The 21493-nt window shown below is 44.0% G+C and overlaps 1 protein-coding gene across 2 annotated transcripts in view; it reads right to left on the bottom strand.

The window, feature by feature from the left end:
• Positions 1-21493, bottom strand: part of PLCD1 (phospholipase C delta 1) — an 84456-nt gene that overhangs the window by 37071 nt on the left and 25892 nt on the right. For both annotated transcript variants that reach the window (XM_067530505.1, XM_067530504.1), the window contains exons 3-5: positions 16059-16287; positions 7579-7708; positions 3050-3281 (exon numbers count right to left, since the gene is read on the bottom strand). In XM_067530505.1, coding sequence (XP_067386606.1) covers positions 3050-3281; positions 7579-7708; positions 16059-16287 — 591 coding nt within the window. The remainder of the gene's footprint in view (positions 1-3049; positions 3282-7578; positions 7709-16058; positions 16288-21493) is intronic.

Raw genomic sequence — 21493 nt, 5'->3', positions numbered from 1 at the left:
CTCTGTCAAAATGCAGGTCACTTAATAGGCTGCCTACGTATGGATTTAGGGATCTAACCATTTTTCAGCACCCAAGTTTCAGAAGGTTCGCCTTATTCTCTTTGGGCGAGATGGGCTAAGAAATGCAGGCGTGGCGACAGAACCATGCTTTCAGGCACCAGGGGAGGACCAGGGGCAGCTCCCTCCTGACTTTAAGCCCAATGGTTAATGTACTCACCTGGGATTTGGGAGATGCCTAGTTCAAGTCTCCTCTCTTCCTGAACAGGAGTCAGTGAGTGCCCTAGCTGAACTGTGGGATATTCTGAAATGGGGCTCCCTGAGCCTCTCCTGCTGAAGCTGTTCCACTGTGGATAAATAATATAAAACACCACTAGGACAGGGGGACTAGAGCCCAGGTTGCTCACCTCCTAGAGAAGTGTTCTAACCACCATGCTACTGAGTCACAGGTTTGCCCTGCCTCTCTCTTTCTCCCAGTGAATCTTAGCCTGTTTTGTGTAAGCTCATCTGTAGGGGCCTGATCCAGTAGGCAGATTCTGAGCCCACTTACCCGATAGGGCCCCAGACGAGGTAGGTGGAGGAGCACCTATCTTCCCCAGGTTCATCATGCATCTCTCTGGGATCTACGCTTAGAATCCTAGAAGTGTAGGACTGGAAGGGAGCTCGATAAGTCATCTAGTACAGACCCCTGTACTCAAGACAAGACTGTAATAACTAGACCATCCTTGACAGCTGCTTGTCTGACCTGCTCTTAAAAACCTACAATGACAAAGATTTCACAATCTCCCCAGGCCATTTGTTTCAGTGCTTAATCATCCCGACAGTCAGGATGTCTTACCTAATGTCCACGCTAATGTTCACCTTTGCTGCAATTTATGCCTCTTATCCTATCTTCAGAGATGAATGAGAACAATTTTTCACCCTCCTACTTGAAACAACCTTTTGATAGCCGTTTTCAAGTGTATATGTCCCCCCTCAGTCTTCTCTTCTCCAGACTAAACAAATCCTATTTTTTCAATCTTCCCTCGTAGGTTATGTTTTCTGGAACGGTAATTATTATTGTTGCTCTCCTCCAGACTTTGTCCAATTTGTCCACATCTTTCCTGAAATGTGGCTCCTAGAACTTCGATACAGCACTCCAGTTGCAGCCTAATCAACGTGGAAGAATTACTTCACGTGTCTTGCTTACAACACTCCTGCTGATACATCCCAGAATGATGTTTGCTGTTTTTGCAATTATGTTAAACTGCTGCCTCATATGTAGCTTGTGATCTACTATAACCCCCGGGTCCCTTTCCACCGTACTCCTTCCTAGGCAGTCATTTCCCATTTTATACGTGTGCAACTAATTCTTCCTCCCTAAGTAACTACTCTGCATTTGTCCTTATTGAATTTCATCTTATTTACTTCAGACCATTTCTGCAGTTTGTCCAGATCGTTTTCACTTTTAATCCTACTCTACAAAGCACTTGCAAGCCCTCCCAGCTTGGAATCATCTACAAACTTTATAAGCGCACTTTCTATGCCATTATCTAAACCTTTGATGAAAATATTGGCCAAAACTGGACCCAGGACCAATCCCTGAGGGATCCCACTCACTATGCCCTTCCAGCTTGATTGCAAACCACTGATAACTACTCTCTCTAGGAACTGTTTTCCAACGAGTTATGTTGTATTTCCCTACTTTGTTTATGAGAAGGTCATGCAAGACAGTATCAAAAACCTTACTAAAGTCAAGATATACCGCATCTACCGCTTCTCCTCTATCCATAAAGCTTGTTACCCTGTCAAAGAAAGCTATTAGGTTGGTTTGACATGATTTGGTCTTGACAAATCCATGTTGACTGTTATTTATCTTATTATTATCTTCTAGGTGTTTGCAAATTGATTACTTATTTGCTCCATTATCTTTCCAGGTACTTAAGTCCAGTTCCTCCCCTGTTTGTCAGAATCAAATCTGAAACAGCCTCTCCCAGTCACTTTCTCCACCTTCTGTACTATAAAATTGTCTCCAATGCATTCCAAGAACTTGTTGGATAGTCTGTGCCCTGCCGTGTTCTTTTCCCAACAGATGTCTGCATAGTTGAAGTCCCCCATCACCACCAAGTCCTGTGCTTTAGATGATTTTGTTAGTTGTTTTAAAAAAGCCTCAGCCACCTCTTCTTCCTGATGAGGTAGTCTACAGTAGACCCCTACCATGACATCACCCGTGCTTTTTACCCCTTTTATTCTTACCCAGAGACTTTTAACAAATCCGTCTCCGAGTTCCATCTCAACCTCAGTCCATGTGTATACATCTTTGATATACAAGGCAACCCCTCCTCCTGTTTTTTCTGCCTCTCCTGCCTGAGCAAGCTGTACCCTTCTATACCAGTACTCCCGTCATGTGCTATCTGGATGCCTGGGCTGGGGCTGCAATCCACATATTCAGAAGCAGGAGCATAGGCACCTAGGGAACCTTTACTCCAAAAATTTAGGCTGTGAGCAAATTTAGGTGCCTACACGGTTTGGTGGCTACTGAGCAGGGGCTTTGTGAATCCCAGTGGGGCCTGATTCTGGGATTTAGGTGCCTAAAGGGGAAGTTAGGTGCCTAAATGCTATTGTGAATCTAGCGCTTTGTGCCTCAGTTTCCCCATCTGGAAAATGGAAATGACCATACATATCTGCCTTTGCAAAGCGCTTTGAGATCGTCAGACGACAGGTGCTATAGTAACGCTAAATATTATACAAGAATTATTATTAAATAAACCATCTGTCACGTCCCCACAAGGATTACAGTACCCTTTAAAACTCTACATGTCAACCACTTTCCTGCTGGGAAATGTACCAGATCAAAGACTCAAGAAAAAAGACTCTTTCCAGTGTACCCGACACATCCCCATGGAGCTGCTAACATTCTCCTGGAACGTCGGCACATCAGAGATGGCTGCTGCAATACAAGGATACACAAGGCTGCAGAAGGAAACAGCAGCAAAATAGTTCATGGAATTTCTCTACCCAGAGCAAGCATTTTGGACTCTAACTCAAACAGCAGCCAGTGCTGGCAACCCACCTGTTTCATTGGGTTCATATCTCTGAATCAGGGAAAGTGCAGATTCGGGGACAGCATCCTCCTCCTGCTGCTTTTCTCGAAGGAACCTCAGGAGGTTGTCACTGGACATGATCCCTTCTGCACTGGAGTATTTTGAGAAGATCTCGTCTATCTCCTTCCGCTCAGTCAGCATCTTGTAAAATGTCTCTATCTCCTCATCTTCCAAAGTCTCGGTCTTGGATTTGTCACACTTCTGTAAACGTAAAGGGGAGAAGGAGTGAAAACTTTCTTTCTTTATAGCATATTCTGGCCGTAATCTGTACCAGCGCTAAACAATGTAGAACACAAAATAATTGGAAAGTGATTTGCCACCTAACGAGAAGCCTTTGATTGATGGCTCTTATTGACCTACCCAGGGTCATTTTCTATCACGGAAACATCAACAATTATTATTTGTATTACCATAGCATCTAAAAGCACTAGTCATAGACCAGGACCCTATTGTGTGAGGTGCTGTACAAACACAGAGCAAAAAGACAGTCCCTGCCCCAAACAGCTTACAATCTAAGTATAAAACAAGATACAACTGATGGAGACAGACAGACAGAGGAGTACAAGGAAACAATGAGAGAAACCTGTCTTAAGCCACTAACAAAGGGAATGATGCATGGCCAGTTAAAGTCAGTGGGAAGACTCCCATTCACTTTAATGGGTTTGGGATTTGGCCCCTCAGAGACTAGCAAGGACTGGCAGAAAGGCTGCTTGAAGATACTCCATGAAAACTGCTTTTGTGTGGAAAATTTGGGTTTTCAACAAAATGAACTTTTTTATATGAAAAGTTTCTGCTTTCTGTGGAAAGTTTTAATTTTCCCTCAAAAAATCAAAGATCCCCAAACTAACCCATTTTGATTCTGATATCCTACCAGGAGAGCTGTAGTTCAGTTTCCTTTCCTTGTGTCCCCAGTCTCCTCTATTTTGGGCTCCCCAGCTGAATTATGTCTCCCATGATGCATCACAGCCAGAGATTCCCATGAGGCCATCACCTCCCATGAGGGAGGACAGGGGTGCATTATGGGAGATGTAATCCCACCAGGAGCTTAGCTCATTAAGGCGAATGGGAGCATTAGGCACCCAGACTACAACACCCAGGAGGCACTACAGCAGAACTTCTGAACTGAAAAGTTTCTGTTTCTGGCTAAAACGCTTCCGTTTTTTATTGTTCGTCTACAAGTCCAACTTTTCCATGGAAAATGTCCATGAGAATTAATTTGTTTTCATCCACATTTCCAATGGGGAAAAGCCATTTTTCCTACCAGCTCTAGTTAGCAGCCGACTAGATGTGATATAATAATGGTTGCCTCTGCAAGCAGATAATATTGCTGCAGTGCTCCCTATACTGCCGTAAGGTTAATTACACTGGTCGGGATTTTACTGGTGAACACTTTAATTAACTAAAGGTCAAGCAAAACCAACTGTAATAGAAAACACGGGCATACATCAAAGTGGGCACTAAGGACACAGAATCTCTTATTAGGATTGAGGGGGTTTTAATGCAGGTTTCACTGTACATATCTTATCAGTTGATGCCTAGATATTTTGATGACTGGCTCTCTATAAATATCTAAAACAGACAGCCAGTTCTTCAACAGCTGAGGATCTAGCCCATTGAGGTCAATGAAGTCTAGCTGGTTTTTCAGGTAGGACTCTGAAAACCTAGGTCCAGCCCACTCTGCATAGATCTCAAAATTCCAACAGTGCATGGTTTGCCCCAAGCACTTTGGCCAAAAAAAGGTCCCATCCGCAGCCCTGAGTGCTGTAGATCATACTATGTGTCACAGCCAGAACCAGGTGAGTTTTATGTGGCTTCTGGTTTCATTGGAGACACTGAACCCAGGTCTACCTAGAACATATGAGCTGTGGGCAGCCCTCACAAAGCTATGGGCAACCCCCTTGATGGAAAACAGGGCTAAATTAGGAAAACACCCTTATAGTCACCATCTGACTGATCGATCATCCTTCGTTACTGTGCCTGTATGAAGAACAGCTCATTGCTACATGAATCAACACCCCCTTCAGGTGCCCTTTTAAGAACTGTCAAGTGCTTAGTATCTCATTATAGTTTTAACTCACTGAGCCCAATGAGTTAAAGCTCCCCTATACAGGAACTGAAATGCCTCACGTTTCCACTCCCAGAGTTTCCTTCTAATTATTCCATCCAGGGACGGGATCAGGAAGTGGCAGGGGATCGTGCTCTCTACATCTGTCAGAGCCCAGGAGTCTGTGTGGAGGCCTCTCATTTCTGCACTGTCATCCACTTCCTCTATTCCCCTGGAGCCCCCTCAGAGCACAGCCTCTCTGAGAGCCACTAATTATCATTACTGTAATTTGCATTTCAGTAGCACCTACAGGCCCCGGGTCAGGTCCCCACTGTTCCGCGCTGCCCGCACAGACAGTGAAAGATAGTCCCTGCCCCACAGAGCTCACAGTCTGAAAGCTATTTCCTGGGAGCTCCCTGATTACAGCTGCTCCCAGAGGAGACCCCCTCAGAGCAGCAGGCCTGTTCCTCTGTGAGGAAAAGGAGGAAGCACAAGCTACTGCAGACAGGGTTTGCATTTATGCCACTTTTTCTGGAAGTTCTGCAGCAAGAATTTGGTAGGACCACCCTCCCTCCGAATCCATGTGGAGTTCCCACCCAGAGAGGTCTCCACAGAACTAGGGACACAAGAAGCTGGCATGTCTCCCCTGTGTGTAATCCCCAGCGATGGCCTGCAGTCTGAGGCTTGCCAGCCCTCCACTTGCAGAAGCAGAGGGGAGCACAGGAACCATTACTGGGTTTCGACAACAGTGCATGTTTTTACCATGTATTAGAGCTCCAAAGGGAAAAGAACAGCTCTGACACTGCCCACTTCAGTGAAGTAAAGTTACAGATGTGATGACAGCCTAGAAATCAATCCAACGGGCTTCATCTCGTGCAAGCAGGAAGGCTGCGTTTCAGAAACACTAAAACGCCAACCACTAAGGCCTTCCTTGTCACCTGGCGATGGCAGCAAGTCGAAGCTCAGGAAATTAGAAGTATCCCTGAGCTGATTTCATGTGTCTTGGGTTATTAAAGCAACATAATTGCTCCAAGCCAGTGTGCACTATTGCATAACTATCACAGAATCCTAGATTCGTAGCACTGGCAGGGACCTCGAGAGATCTTCTAGTCCAGACCCCTGCAGTCAAGGCAGGACTAAGTATTATCTAGACCGTCCCTGATAGTTTTTTGTCTAACCTGCTCTTAAAAACCACCAGTGATGGAGATTTCACAGCCTCCCTAGGTAATTTGTTCCACTGCTTAATCACCCTGACAGGTAGGAGGCTTTTCCTAATGTCCAACCTAACCCTCCCTTGCTGCAATTTAAGCCCACTGTGTCTTGTCCTATCCTCAGAGGTTAACAAGAACAATTTTTCTCCCTCCTCCAGTCCTCTCTTCTCTAGACTAAACAAATACAGTTTTTTCAATCTTCCCTTATAGGTCATGTTTCCTAGACCTTTAATCATTGTTGTTGCTCTTCTCTGGACTTTCTCCCATTCGTCCACATGTTTCCTGAAATGGGATGCCCAGGACTAGACACAGTACTCCAGTTGAGGCCTAATCAGCGAAGAGAAGAGTGGAAGAATTACTTCTCATGTCTTGCTTACAACACTCCTGCTGATACATCTCAGAATGATGTTTGCTTTTTTTGCAACAGTGTTATACTGTTGACTCCTATTTAGCTTGTGATCTACTATAACACCCAGGTCCCTTTCCGCAGTACTCCTTCCTAGGAAATCACTTCCCATTTTGTATGTGTGCAACTGATCACTCCTTCCTAAGTGGAGCACTTTGCATTTGTCCTTATTCAATTTCATCCTATTTACTTCAGACCATTTCTCCAGTGTCCAGATCATTTTGAATTTTAATCCTATCCTCCAAAGTACATGACTGTATTCCTTTCATTCACACTTTCCCCTGCCTTATAAAACTCTCCTTGATTTTACAGAAGCCACTTGGCATTTTACTGCACTGTCTTAGAGTCCGTGACTATAGCAGAACTTATTCCGGGGGGGACTCAACTTTTTGGCATGTAGTTGTTACACTCTGAAGTCCTGACCCACCAATGCCCAAGGGCACCTGCTCTCTCACTGACATTATCCGTTATCTCGCAATAGCCATATAAGTGTCTGATTCTTTTCTGCAGCCCCCTTGGCTCTTGGACTCAATGATATCTCTGAGACAGAGAAGCTTTAAGGGTGGGTCCCTGACTCAACATAGGTGGAGTTTTCAAACACATTCAAGATTGGCCCCACTCTGCTCCTACCGGAGTCAATGGAAGTCTAACCTTTGATTTACCTGGCAGCAAAGTGAAGCCAACAATGAGCACTTTTGAAGATCCTATGGCCCAGGGCTAAGTCAGGATCTTGAGAGTTTGCCTTCGCTGAGGTCTCCCGCCAGTGGGTGTGAGGGTCAGGGACTGTGACCCCAAGCCAGCCTGTTTGCTGCGACGCCAACTGTAAATTCTCCTTACCTGAAAGATCTGCTTGGCATAGCTGTCATCCATTTGAACGTTCACTTCTTTCAGGAAGTTCTTGAGCTCTTTAAAGCTCATCTTGTTGTCTTTGTTCTTATCGGCTTTCCGCAAGCAGGAGTGAATCCAGCTGCAAGCTGATGTAAGGAAATCACTCCAAATTGATTCCTTCCCCCATATATCATCCCTCCCCCTGGAAAAAAAAACTCACCTAAAGATTCTGGGCCAGGTTCTCGGCTGGTGTAAACCAGCATAATGCCATCGAACCAGTTTATATCAGCTGAGGATCTGGCCCTCTGTTTTTAAAGGGCATGTTAAGGGCTGCCTCAGTGGCAGCAGAGCATTCTGTCACGTCGGAGACCAAGGCTGAGGAAGGTCTTTCACCCATTGGGAGTGGGAAAAACATGATTTGCCCCATGAGTGCTTCTTGCCCCAGCTGACACACAAAACAGAACCACTTTCTCTTTCACAAGAGAATGAGCACTGCATTCAAGGCCATTAACAGGGGATTTATGGGTGACAGTAGGAGGGCAAAAAGCTCCCAGAAGGTAAAACTGATGGTTTCCTGCATGGAGGGGTGGGATTTGATGGAGATCCAGTATATCAACTAGCATTTTGTTGAAGCTGGGGAAGGCACTAAAGAACTCATGTCTGGATGTTGGGCAAGCATTCCCCAGCAGAAGCATTATTAAAGCTATTCACCTTCTACTCTGGTATATATTTGAGGATCTGTTCCTATATTTCATATGATTTTTTTTTTAAGTAGAACTGGTGTAGCTGGTAAAATACATAAGGTATGTATCACTGTATTCTACACTACCCTAGCATTACAGCTTACAATGTTACTACACTGTCTCAACTGATTACAGTAAAATATCTGCAATAACAATGCACAGGAAATTTCCACTGGCATTCCCACGTCTTTTCTTGGAGCTTTGTCAAAATAGGAAGGGCTGTTATTGCAGCAGAGCACCGCATTTTTTCTGTCTGTTTAATCATCATATGAACTGGGTCTTCAGGGAAAGCATTCTGTTTTTAAACTAGGAAAATTATAAAACTAAGATCAGGTCATCAAATCTCTATGGACATAGACTCGCTCATGACAGTAGGGACTAGAACAGAATGCACTGTTTCTAAAATCATTCCAAAAAGACTAAAGAATGTCATTCTGGGAGATGAGGGTGTGATCTAGCATAGGATTAACTGACCGTAAGGGACAATACACAATATTTTAACTCAGCCCACCATATTGTCAGTGAAAAAAAAGAGATGTTTACAGATACATTTAGTGGTCACAGGGGCAATCCATAAAATGTGAATATTTAGTTGCCACATGTGTATTTAAAGGCATGTCTATATGATCAAATATTTCAGACACCTGGGTGTTAATTGGTCCGCCAGCTGTAATTCACAGGCAATTAACTACCCTCACACCCAGAGCCTCGCAGATCCTGGAAGAATTTGATCGTGTTTCCACTGCTGGTGTGAAATGACCTTATGTCGGCAAAATTTATGTCACTCAGATGTGTGAATATTCCACCCCTATGAGTGACATAAATTACATGGGCATAAGTGCTAGTGTGCACAACGCTATGTCATCAGGAGAGCTTCTTCTGCCAACATAGCTCAGGCCACCTGTGGGGGGTGGATTTTTTTATGCTGATGGGAGAGCTCTTTCCCATCAGCATAGGGTGTCTTCACCAGACATGCTGCAACTGTACGTGTAGACATGGCCTGAGCTAAGTATCCTGGTTTTTAGAGGGCTATCTAGCATGATCTTAGTTTGCACCAGCAGCATACACAGGATCAAATACTTTGGGTTCGGAGGGGCAGTGGGGTTCCAGGGATGCTAATTACCTGTGAATTACAGAGAATTGGCCCATTCACACTCCTTGCATTCCTTGGAGTCCAAAATATTTGATTGGGTAGACATGCCCAGAGATTGCGTGCCACAGTATTTATACTTGGAGCAGGAAGTCTGTTTAAACTGTGAGTAAATGTTACCTTTTTCATGGTGTATTGAACTTTGCATCTTCAAAGACTAGGCAAGTATTAAACAATGACCTCACCCAATATCCCTGTGAGACTGGTATAATTATTATAACAAAGAGAGGTTACGCTTTCCCCAAAGGCACTACGAACTGTGTTGGAGTGCTCTTTAATTACTATTAATTAGGGCTGTCAAACGATTCAAAAATTAATTGTGATTAATTGTGAAGTTAAAAAAAAATGCAATTAATTGCAGTTTTAATCGCACTGTTAAACAGGAATAGAATATCATTCATTTAAATGTTTTTGGTGTTTTCTACATTTTCAAATATATTGATTTCAATTACAACACAGCATACAAAGTGTACAGGGATGACTTTACATTATTATTTTGATTACAAATATATGCACAGTAAAAAAGATAAACAAAAGAAACTATTTTTCAATTCACCTCATACAAGTACTATAGTGCAATCTCTTTATCGGGAAAGTACAACTTTGTAATGTAGAATTATGTAATCAAAAATACTATAAAGTGAGAACTGTACACTTCGTATTCTGTGTTGTAATTGAAATCAACATAGTTTACATTTTTAAATTGGTATTCTATTATTGTTTAACAGTGCGATTAAAACGGCAATTAATCGCAATTAATATTTAAATCAAGTTAATTTGTTTTGAGTTAATCACTGGAGTTAACTGCGACCAGTTGGCAGTCCTACTATTAATATTGGATCTGAATGTCACTAGCCTGGTGTATTGGGACCAGCGGTTTGGGGTGCATATTTCTCCACTGGAGTCTCATTGCATAGCTGAGCCTACTCACCTAGGGCAAGAAGAGCAGGCCCTTTCTAATGGCTCCCAAACATTATGGGTCATTAAGGGACAATGCCAGGGCAAGTGGCATTAATGGCACTAGCCCACTCTCCTAGGAAGCACCAGGTTTGAATAGGTTGCTCAGACTGCGGGTACCGCTACTCCACAAGGGCAGAGTTGTAGCACTTCAGCTGCCTACTGTAGCACTGTACTGTAGACACTTGCTCCGTCGACAAGAGGGGTTTTTCTATCACTGTAGTAAAGCTACCCCCAGGGCAATAAGGGAGTGGTATACACAGGGCAGTGTACCTGTGATAGGGTGTTCACCTTACACAGGATTGGAAGGGGTTAATTAAGGTGGCCAGGTGGGCCTAGTAACTCCACAGGCTGCACCTGGAGGGAGAGCCAGCGAGCGGGAAATCGATTGGAAGCAGGTTCAGCTGTGCAGGAACAGGTGGGGCCTATAAAGCCAGGAAGCTGGCAACAGACAGGGGCTCCGGCTGGAAAAGAGCAGTCACTCCCTGGGAAGAGGGTGTTGGAGCTGGTACACCCAGAGAAACGGGGGGGAACCAGGAGCGGTAGGAAGCAGTCCAGGGAAGGCACAGTGAGGGCTGGGAGTGTAAAGCCCAGAACTGCTGGGTTGAGGGTCCCTGGACTGGAACCCAGAGTAGAGAGTGGGCCTGGGTTCCCCTACCAGCCCCGGATATACCCTGAAAGGGGGGCAGGGAGGGCACTGAGTGACCTAGCTGGAGGGCTGGGTCCCAAAGATGATGCTGCGGTTCCTGGGACAAGAGAGGAGCTGCAGACCTGACAGAGAGAGAGATGGTGTGGTGGCGTGCAACCACAGGAAGGGGCGTTGGACTGGAGAGCTAATCCCTAGAGTGACCAGGAGGAGGCGCCAGAAAAACGGTGAACGGTGTGCCCCATCGCCGTACCTGAGTCCCAGCCTGAGAGCAGAAGAATTGCAAGATTCCACTCTGAGAGATCAGAGACCACACACTTGAGGGGGGCACTCAGAGAGACCAGGAGGGGCAGAGGTGCAGCTATCCATGTAACCGCAACAGTCACACAACAGTGTAATGGTAGAGCCACAAACACAACTGCAGATTTCCTGGGCCTCATCCTACCTCTCATGTATCTCCCTTCCCCGTCCCCAAGTTAACTATGTCCTCTCACTTCTCTTGTTAAAATTTATTTACATCAAAAATAAAGTATCATGGATCTGAGAGATCAGATAGAAAGAGTCATTCATGCTAAAGGGATGAATCCTATAGCATTAGAAGTGTCCTGTGTGGCTAATTGTGTATGCCCCTCATTTTGGATCTTTGTCGCACATTGCATCCTATGTTTGGGCCTTAGTAGGTTGAGAGTTGGTTGGTCCAGTGATGGGGGCATTAGCCTGTGACTTGGGAGACCTGGATTTGATTTCCTGCTCTGCCACAAACTTCTGGGTGACCTTGGCCAAATCACTTAATCTTTCTGTGCCTCAACTCCCTATCTGTGAAATGGAGAGAATAGCACTGCCCTACCTCACAGGAATGTCGAGAGGATAAATATGATAAAGAATGAAGTGCTCAGGTGCTACGGTGATAGGAACCATATAAATATTTAGAATGGATGGAAAGTTATGGCTGTCATTCCTGTCTTAACAGCGAGAGACAATATTGTCTCCCTGTTGTTTTAAAAGAATCTGCTGGTTCCTGAGGCTACCATCTTCCATTAGAAACTAAGGAAGAATGACTGAAGAATTCTAATGGTATCTACTGAGTTGTTTCAAACCAGAAACTCAGAGGATGTGATTCCAAAGCAGAAAAAAAAACAAAAAAGCAAAGCTGCTCCATTTCTCGCAGCTTAGATTGAAACTTCCTATGTATTCGATGAACCAAAGTCATCCCAGACAAAACAGCATATAACTTCCATTGAAATCGATAGAAGCTATGCCTGCTTGCTCTAGAATTGAACTGGACTGTTAATCAGGCACTACTGTATATACAGAAGCATCAAAAACATCTGTCAAATGCTTGATTTTTTCCCCCCATGTTCATGTCTTTAAACTAGGGTGGCAAGCACTAGAAAATGTACTGCAGAGAACAATCCTGTCATGGCAGGGGAAAGGCTGGACCAAGGGCCCCAACACTTCTTTACTATCTGTATTCATATAGACGATGCACATTTCTTTTAAAGAAACTTTCACATCAAACCACACTTCCAGGCATACCCACTGAAGAAAGACTACATTTAAATTCCAGGCTTTAATTAAGCATCAGCAAACATAAAATGAGAATCTTGCTGTTCTGTAATTCCAGGTTGGGTTATGCTGATAGCAACTGGTCCAGACTGGAGACCAACAGTGCACCATAATTATTCTTCCAGAAATACTCTTGGCCTGCCCACCCCATTTAACTTGGATTCTGACTAGGAGTTAAAGAGCGAGAGAGAGGGGCGTTTCCACTTTGGAAATTATAGCCTTTGCCCCCAACAAATTTTATTGTTATTTAATTACAATCCTATATACTTTTAGATGGAAATAGTTCAGTGGTTTGCATTGGACATGCTCCAGAGGTGGCTTTTTTGTAGCCACGATACTCACAGAGGTGGTAGCGGAGGGGTGCAATCATTGCAAATTTTAATGAAATTGTCATGAAAACAGCCAGGCAAATAGTATTTCTGGCAGCATCCCACTCCTCCCAGCGGCCTTCTCCAGAATAGAAGGCAATCATTTTCATGAGCCCTAGTGAAGGCCTCCCACCCATGAATACCAAGAAGGCATAGAGGAGCCAGTGTAGCAAGATGGTGGCCACAGAAGTGAAACCGAGCAGTCAGATGGTGGGTTGGCTGCAGGTGGGAGCACGAGGCACAGTGCAAGAAGTGGCTGAACTGAGTTAAGAAGGGAGCTAAATTTGGGTATCAGCCCCAAGCAGTGAGGAAAGTCTCAAGTGAAGTGGAGATGCCAAAAACACTTGGGAAATAATGGCCATGCTTTATCAGAGTTCAGGGCACAAGATGATCACCAGCTGGGAACAGGGTCAGGAAGGAATTCTGGCGATCCAGTATTACCTGATACAGTACAGTAAATTCCCTCTCCCTATGCTATGATGTTGTATAATATCAGACAGTTAAGTGCATCTTGGGGTTTTTATCTGCCTCTGAAACATCTAGCCTTGGTCTCAATTGAAGACAGAAAATCTTGTCTGGTCCACTATGACAACTCCTGTATTTATGTTCCTAATGAAAGCCAAAGGGAGGAAAAGCAGGACATTTGGCAAGTGACCCTAAACCAGCAAAGTCTTGTGAGGGGAACACACAGTATTAGGGGCTGGATGGATTTTGACTTAATAGACCCTTGTCTACTGAGTTAGGTCACAAGAAAATCAATGACCTTAGCAAGACAGGAGTCAGGGAGATCCCTCATTCTCAAGGGCTAATTGGATTAGTGGCAAGCACCGAATCCCCAATCAGCAAATACCTCAGCACTTGAGACAGGCAGATTCAGAGCAATGTCAGAAGAAAGCCAGGCAGGGATGCTGCACTGTGATGAGAAGACCAGAGCATCACTTGCAAGAAAAAGAGTCCCCCAGACTGTGAGCAGTGGGACAGACTAGCTAACATCCAGATACAGAAGCCCTCCAGCTGAAGATGCAGGGTCCGCACCAGAACCTCTGGTACATCCAGAGGCTCTGAAGCAGTAGAAAGACCTAGTGAAGGTCCCCCAACCACAAGTGACAAAAAGGCCCAGAGGAGCTTATGTAGCAAGATGGTGGCGACAGAAGAGAAAGTACTGACCCAGCAGTGAGAGGTGTGTTGGCTCCAGAAGACAGCACAAGGCACAGTGCAAGATGAGTGGCTGAACTGAAGTAAGAAAGGAGCTAAATTTGGGCTTTGTTGACCCAGGCAGCTCCCAAGAGGACGGGCTTCATCATTTACTAAACGGCACAGTGGCAACAATTCTATCGTGTTTGGCCATTGCTGGTCAAGCCAGTAACTTCAACCAGATGTGCCTGTATATATCTGAGGGCAGAATCTGGGCCTAAGTGTTGAAAAAACCTCAGTCTCCTAGTGGTTTTAAGGACCTTCAAACTGGTGATAAAGCGAAAGCTATTTGGTTGCATCTCACTCTCTTGAAGTATCATGCTGTTCAACCACAACCACAGGCTGTTATCAGACAAGGGCATGGGCCCTCATTATCTGCAAGGCACCAGCGTGCACGCGCTGCGCTGCAGCAATAGATGCAAAAACGAGAGAGATGGGTGGCAAACTTCCCTGCTCCTGATGACCGTTTTGCCACTCAAAGAATCCTTAAGCTCCTCCCTTCCAGAGATAATTTTCCAACCAACTCTCACCAGTGGCAGCAAACTACAATGAAACTTTTGTCCGCTACTGCTTTGCCACTAGACAAGAAGTGCTGGGACCTGTTTGTCTCTCCAGAGCTGGTGTTTGTTTCTGAGTGGCAATCGGGGTTTGTGCTTGCTATGCAATAACAATGGAACCAGGACTCCTTTTCATCCACAGGTTAAATGCAGTAAGGGTTCATGGGAGAGTCTTTATCTACCAAAAGCTTCTGTCGTGAGCATCATGGGATGTCTTCAGTGAAAAGACCATTCAGGTTCCACTGAGAAGTCCAATTTCAACAGACTCAACATCCCAAGTTCTACTCGACACACAACCTAGGGGAGAGAGGGATGTGGCTGGGTGACTAGGGATTAATTCAATTTGATAGTCCTGCTGGTAGAACTGAGGGACCTCAGTGGGGGGGGAAACCTGCCCCGACTCCCCCACAGAGTGCGAGAACATAGCATGAATAAGTATGCTGAATAACCTATAAAAGTACAAGGGGCGGTGCAATATCTGTAAAGTCCATTCAGGTTAGTGTGCTTGGCACTCCCATGGGTCAGTGCCTCTCAGGAATCACAGTACTGATCCAGGTAAGTTGCTTTACTTGCAGGGAGACCCACAGAGCATCCAAATGGTCCAAAGAATTAAAAACTACCACAGCTAGCCTCACTTTAATATGTCAGCGAAGCCAATGGATGCTCAGAGATCTACAGCCCAGTGCATGATCTCCTGGCTCCACTAAAGCCAGTGGGAAAACTCCCATTCACTTCAAATGGGCCAGGATTTCATCCAGCAACTCACTTGCTTTCCTTCTCTGTTGCATTCCTTTCCCCCTCCCCTTGTCCGTAGCGTGTCCATATAGCGTTTAAGGTCTCCAGAGGGGATATTCCTCCCACGCTGGCATAAATGAGGAGTAACTCCTCTAAAGACAATGGAACTTCTTTGACGTAAAATTGGTGCAAGAGAGAGGAAAATCTGCTCCTTTGTATTACATTTCTGTGAAACAACATAAACACTAAAGGCCTTTCATTAATTGCCAAGAAATGCCCATCTTGGAGATCATGGTGAATGAAGCAAATCCCTGAAGAATCTGGGAACTAATGACTACTTTATTGTAAGTCCTTAGTGAGGTCATTCTTTGTTGAAGGCGCTCTCACATCAGATTAAATCAGGAGTAACTCCACGGGAGTCCATGGAGTTATACAGCTGTAAAATCAATGTGAGAGGAGACTTACTGCCCTGTTCATAGTGCTGTTTTACACACACAAATACCCCAAGAGACACAGACAAGTGCATCTTTGTATTGGTTGGGTAATTAATCACTGTTTAAATGCAAAGGATACTGCTGGAGTTTCTGCCGCTGGCTCATGGAATTGCTCTTGAGTATGATTTTCCTCAGGCCTGCGATCCAGTGGTTGGCATCATCTTCAGAACTGGCAATGAGGTCCAGGTTTTTCCGCTGGTCTTTGAAGACGATGGAAAAACAGCGATACTCAGGGACATCTTTGGCATACTTTTCCATCCCTTCCGTCTCGTGACCCGGCCTCACGTCCCGAATATCTTCAATGGAGACTGGAAACAAAGGCTCCTGCTATTAATGTGGGGTTAGCCAGTCTTATCTCTGCTCTGAACCGGATATTACCAAGTAACTCTTTATTTTCCTTTTCCTATAACCACTCCCTGCAAGGTCTGAAGGACTTTTTTCCCCACCTCTCTCGCAAACAGAACTATCAAAAGGAGGGAGCAACAGTATCAAGAGAGGAGGAAGCTCTTCTTTGTTCTTAGCTTCTATCATCATTTTAACAAACAAACAGGACTCATGCTGGAAGTAGCCATGTGATATTAGTGACGTCTACTGTGTAGAGCACAGGACTGACTGTCAGGAGACCTGGGATCTAGTCCTGACTCTGCTACTGACTTGATATGTGATCTTGTCATTAAGGCCAAGATTTTCAAAGAAAACTAATTAAAATCACCAATATGGCCTTAATCTCTCTATTCCTTTGATACCCCATCTGTAAAATGGTTTGAGAGCTTCAGCTTTTAGGACAGCTAGATTATTTTGATGTATATAGAATTAGGTGCAGTATATTTAACAAATGTCGAGGAAGTGTTACATCAGTGTATAACAATATCTCAGCTTGCTAATAATATCAACTTCATCTAATCTTATCACAGAAGAATTAATTTAAAAAACAACCTTAATAAAAACAGAGGGGCTAATTTCAATGAGAGCATTCAATGGGATCAGAACACTGGTCCTTTAATGTTAATACTGTCTGTCTTCTGTTAGAAGACCATGAAAAGAGAAAGCACTTTGGGCCCGACTCTCTTCTCACACAGATGTAAATCAAGAGTCACACGAGTCTTAAACTGGTATAAGCGGGAGGAGAATCAGGCCCATTTTCTTGTTTGTTCAAGATAAAGCTTCAAAACAGTCGGCCAAAACTGGCAATTCCAGACCAAACTGTCCTCAGCGACACCCATGCTACTCCAGCCCCAACACCGAGAGCAGATTTGATCTCATTTGCTGGAGGTAAGCAAGACACCCAGTTCAAATATAAACCATGCAATCTGATCTGTGTGGCATCATCTGGGGGAAACTGGCCCCAGCTGTAGAAGCTAAATCCAAGCCAAATAATCAAGGTGGATATTGGAGAAAACCCAAACAAACAGAGAAACAGATGCCTATTCAATATGTGGACAGAAACAAATATTATTAAACAAATCCATGTAACTTGAGGCTTTAAGCACTGACTCACCGCTCAATAGGGAGGGAGAGACCTGCAGAGAACGCTGGGTCAGAGCAAAGGACCTAGTTCATCTGTTTAATTTATGTTAGACTCTTTTGGTTTGGAGAAATAAACCCATTCCTGAAGAAAGGACCTGACATTCTGCTGCTGTTAGGAGACTTATTTGAGCTGGGGAGTTGGCCCACCAGTTTGTATGTGGAGGAAATGCCACGAATTAAACCTGAGGCTTCATATGTGCTAAGCCTGGCCCTACCACTGAGCTGGGCAGCAAGAGAACACAGAACACACTCATGCATCTGTGTCACTGCAGACCTTTTAACTGTTGATTCCTAGGTGGTTTGGACTTTGCAGAGGATGGCTGCTTCCATCCACCTTCCAAAATCACATGGAACTTTCCACTAGAATCCTGCTCAGACTATATCCAATGATGGGCTTGTTCCATTGCTGCTAAGACTGCTGCTTCACTGCTAAGACATCAAAAACAACGAGAGTCCTGTTGCACCTTAAAGTCTAACGAATTTCTGCCGGCATAAGCTTTCGTGGGCTGCAACCCACTTTGTCAGATGCAATTTGGGTTGCAGCCCACGAAAGTTTATGCCCGCAGAAATTTGTTAGTCTTTAAGGTGCTACAGGACTCTCATTGTTTTTGCTGTATGCGACTAACACGGCTACCCCTCTGGAACTGCTAAGACATGTTTCTCTAGCAGCTTAATCTTAAATTCCCTCCTTAATTTCAACCATTGCTTTTCAAAGTAAAAGTAAGGAGAGAACTCAGGTAAATGGAGGCAGATGGTATGAGAAAAAAATTCTTGTGCAACAATTCTTGGCCTGCTTCTGTGGTCATCAGAGGATTGAAATTAAAAAACATGGAGCAGCCCATACGTAGCATTTTGCTCGACTCAAATGATAAATAAAACTTCAGAAGTTTTTAATCCAATAGGAAATCTAGAACTGATTCTCTGGAACCCCTGGTCCAGCACACATGGTCTGGCAAGATGAGTCAGCTGGTGAGGAAAAGGGTAAAGGACTTAAAAACTGTCCCTGAAAAGATTCTATGATACACTGCAAAGCTACTACTGAGACAAGGGGGATTGGGTAGAGAGAACTGCTCTGATTAGAGAAGCTAAGTGGGAGGCTGGGGACAGGATGCTGGTCAGCATATAAACTAGTTAAGCAAGAGATGAGGAGACTGCTTGTGAGTGTGGAGATTTTTAAAAGACAGATATTGGATAACTTGGGGGAATTTTTTTAAAGCTTTCTACAGCACAAAGAATGCATTCATCACTAAAGACAAGAGCTGAAGGCAAAGAACTGGGCGGGTCTATTACCAAACATTATCTCTTTTCTGCGATTGGAAAATCTGGGACCAGGCCTCGTACAAAAACATTATCAGCTGCCACAGAATAGTGAGGCTACTGTACATGAACCGCTAAGGCTGAGCCCCAAACTAAGGAACAACCACTGCGTACAGCAGGGACACACAGATCAGTTAACAGTGAAAAGGAATCAGAAACAGTTTAGAAAGGGTGAGAGACTTTTATAGCAGAAGAACAAAAATGGGACAAATTTAGCAATCAGATAGACCCAATGCAAGTTCATGGAGCTTCATAGGTGTAACTGAGAACAGAACGTAACCTAGAAAGTTTATCACTGCTTTCTGCTTTGCCTGGATGTTAATATCTGATAAGGAGTTGGTTTGCATAGGACCAAATGCCTGAAGCAAAACACAGGGAGACTTGTATAGTTCTGGTCTCAGGACATCAATTCAGATAGTTAATCTGCTTTAAATTTACACCCTATCTTTTTACAGATTAATTTTCATGTGTAGACAAGCCCTGAGTCTCCAAACACCCCTGTGCAGCAGGCTTTATTATCCCTTCTTCTCTGGAGGCTAAACTGAGGAACAGAAAAGTTAAGTGATTCGGTAGGATCACACAGCACATCAGTTTCAGAGTTGGGAATAGAAACCAGGAGTCCTTAATCTTAGTCGCCCCTGCTCTAAGCGTCCAGACAACTTTCCCCTCCCTATTAATTAGCTGACAGTACTGTGTGGTATTCAGTGCCATTGAGTTATGCTCACACACTGTAATTGACTCAATGAGCCGGATCTGTTTACTGCCAGGAAATGTAAATAGGAGGTTTAACCACATGCTAATAGCTATCCATCATATTTGCATACAGTACTGTATATCATGATAGAGATCACTTTCTATCCAGCTGTCTTTCAATTTAAACATAGCAAGATTTGTCTGGCACACTGTCAAGAGCAGATAACAGACACTATCCAACCACAAAGCCACATCTAGGACATCTACAGTGAGAGAACCTCTATTTCACAATACACACAACATGCTGGGCGCAACGAGCACCAACATTATTCTGTTTGTTGAACAGGGTTCTGTTTCTTTCAGGTGCATGCCAGGTGATTAACAATTAAGGGCTAAAAGCTAAAATGATCATGAGTTTTGTAACCAATTCACTCTGGAATTCAACAAATCTCCCTTCAGGGAGAAGGTCTACGGTTGTAAATTGCTGCTCCTCATTGTGGAATCATCTAAAATGTACATAAGTTTTATAAGAATCTGGTGCATAAACTTTAAGCATAGTACAAGATTCCTTCTATAATCTATTCATCTAGATTTTTATGTCATGCTCAGCACCAGGGTATCAGAGACCTGTTTAGACTGCCTCTAGATTCCCTTAGATTTACTTTTAGACTCACACCCACTTACCACTACTGCCCCTTACACATAACCTCTGAATTTGGCCCTAAAACATGACATGAGCGGTCTGTCACAATCCACACAGAACATGTGCTGTGGCAAATAGGGCCAATATTTTGCTAACAGACTGCCCAGCAGGCAAATAGCCCCAGAGATGCAGCAGTCTGGTTTAAAATAAAAAGCTGGGCAGGTCTGCATTGGAAAAAACTTGAGTGACTTTGATAAACACTCATTATCCACAGACCTATCAGTCAGATGGTTTTGTTTTCACAGCAACTTGAGCCCCTTGCATAATACATTTCCATCAGCGAATATTTTCAGAGACAAAGACATGTCCGGCTGTGGAGCCAAAATTCCTGAGAAACTGTACAGCCAATCAGGGGGAGAAGCGGTCATTTCAATAGAGTGGTTGTTGGGTGTGTAGTTTCGTCATGTCACCCCTCTCTTTGCATCTCTCCACTGGCTCCCTCTTCTCGATCACATCAAACATAAGCTACGTCAGCCTCTGATCCATCCCTCAAGCCAGCCTCTATTGCCCATTTGCTAAATTTTCAGTCAAGCACCTTGGTGTTTTTTCCCATGCCGCCTACTGCATGATCCTCCTTCAAAACCCTCCTTTCAGCTCTCCTTTTCCATAACTTCTACTTAAATCTTGACAACAGTTAGGCTGCTGGTGTGCTGAGTCCACTGTGCATCATGCTGACCAAGACTAACTCGTTGTTTCCTCCCCCATCCTTGTACTCCCCATCTGTTTGTCTCTTGTCTTACACTTAGATTGTAAACTCTTTTTGTTCTGTATGTGTGTACAGTGCCTAGCACAGTAGGGTCCTAGTTCATTGTTGGGGCTCCTCGGTGCTACAATAATACAAATAATAAATCAATAAGAATAATAATTATTATTTTTTTACTTCATTGCACTTATCAGCTCCACAGGGATGCTTAAACATTTCATTCATCGACTGGCCTGGCACCAAATCACACCCTTTCCTTTCTTTCTACAGTAAATTTAGCTGGGCTGATGCATGGGAGATTAAAACATTGCATCCACTGGCCTGGTAAAATCAGTAACCCTGACTGTAACCCTTTTAACTTTTCAGAAGCATTTTATAGGAAATTCCTAAACCCATGTAATAACTCAATCTTGAATGGTTTTCTGATAAACACTGTCCATAAATGTGGGCAAAATTCTCTGGCCTTTGGTATGCTAGTTGATTATAATGGTCCCTTCTGACCTTAAAATCTGTCACTTCAAATGGTTAGATCCTCAGCTGGTATAAACTGACTTCTCTGAAGCTATCCTGA

This window comes from Emydura macquarii, unplaced genomic scaffold, assembly GCF_026122565.2.
Source record: "Emydura macquarii macquarii isolate MOO-44397 ecotype Brisbane River unplaced genomic scaffold, CSIRO-AGI_Emac_v2 contig_3080, whole genome shotgun sequence".
Taxonomy (NCBI): domain Eukaryota; kingdom Metazoa; phylum Chordata; order Testudines; family Chelidae; genus Emydura; species Emydura macquarii.
This window is presented reverse-complemented; position numbering and strand designations above follow the sequence as displayed.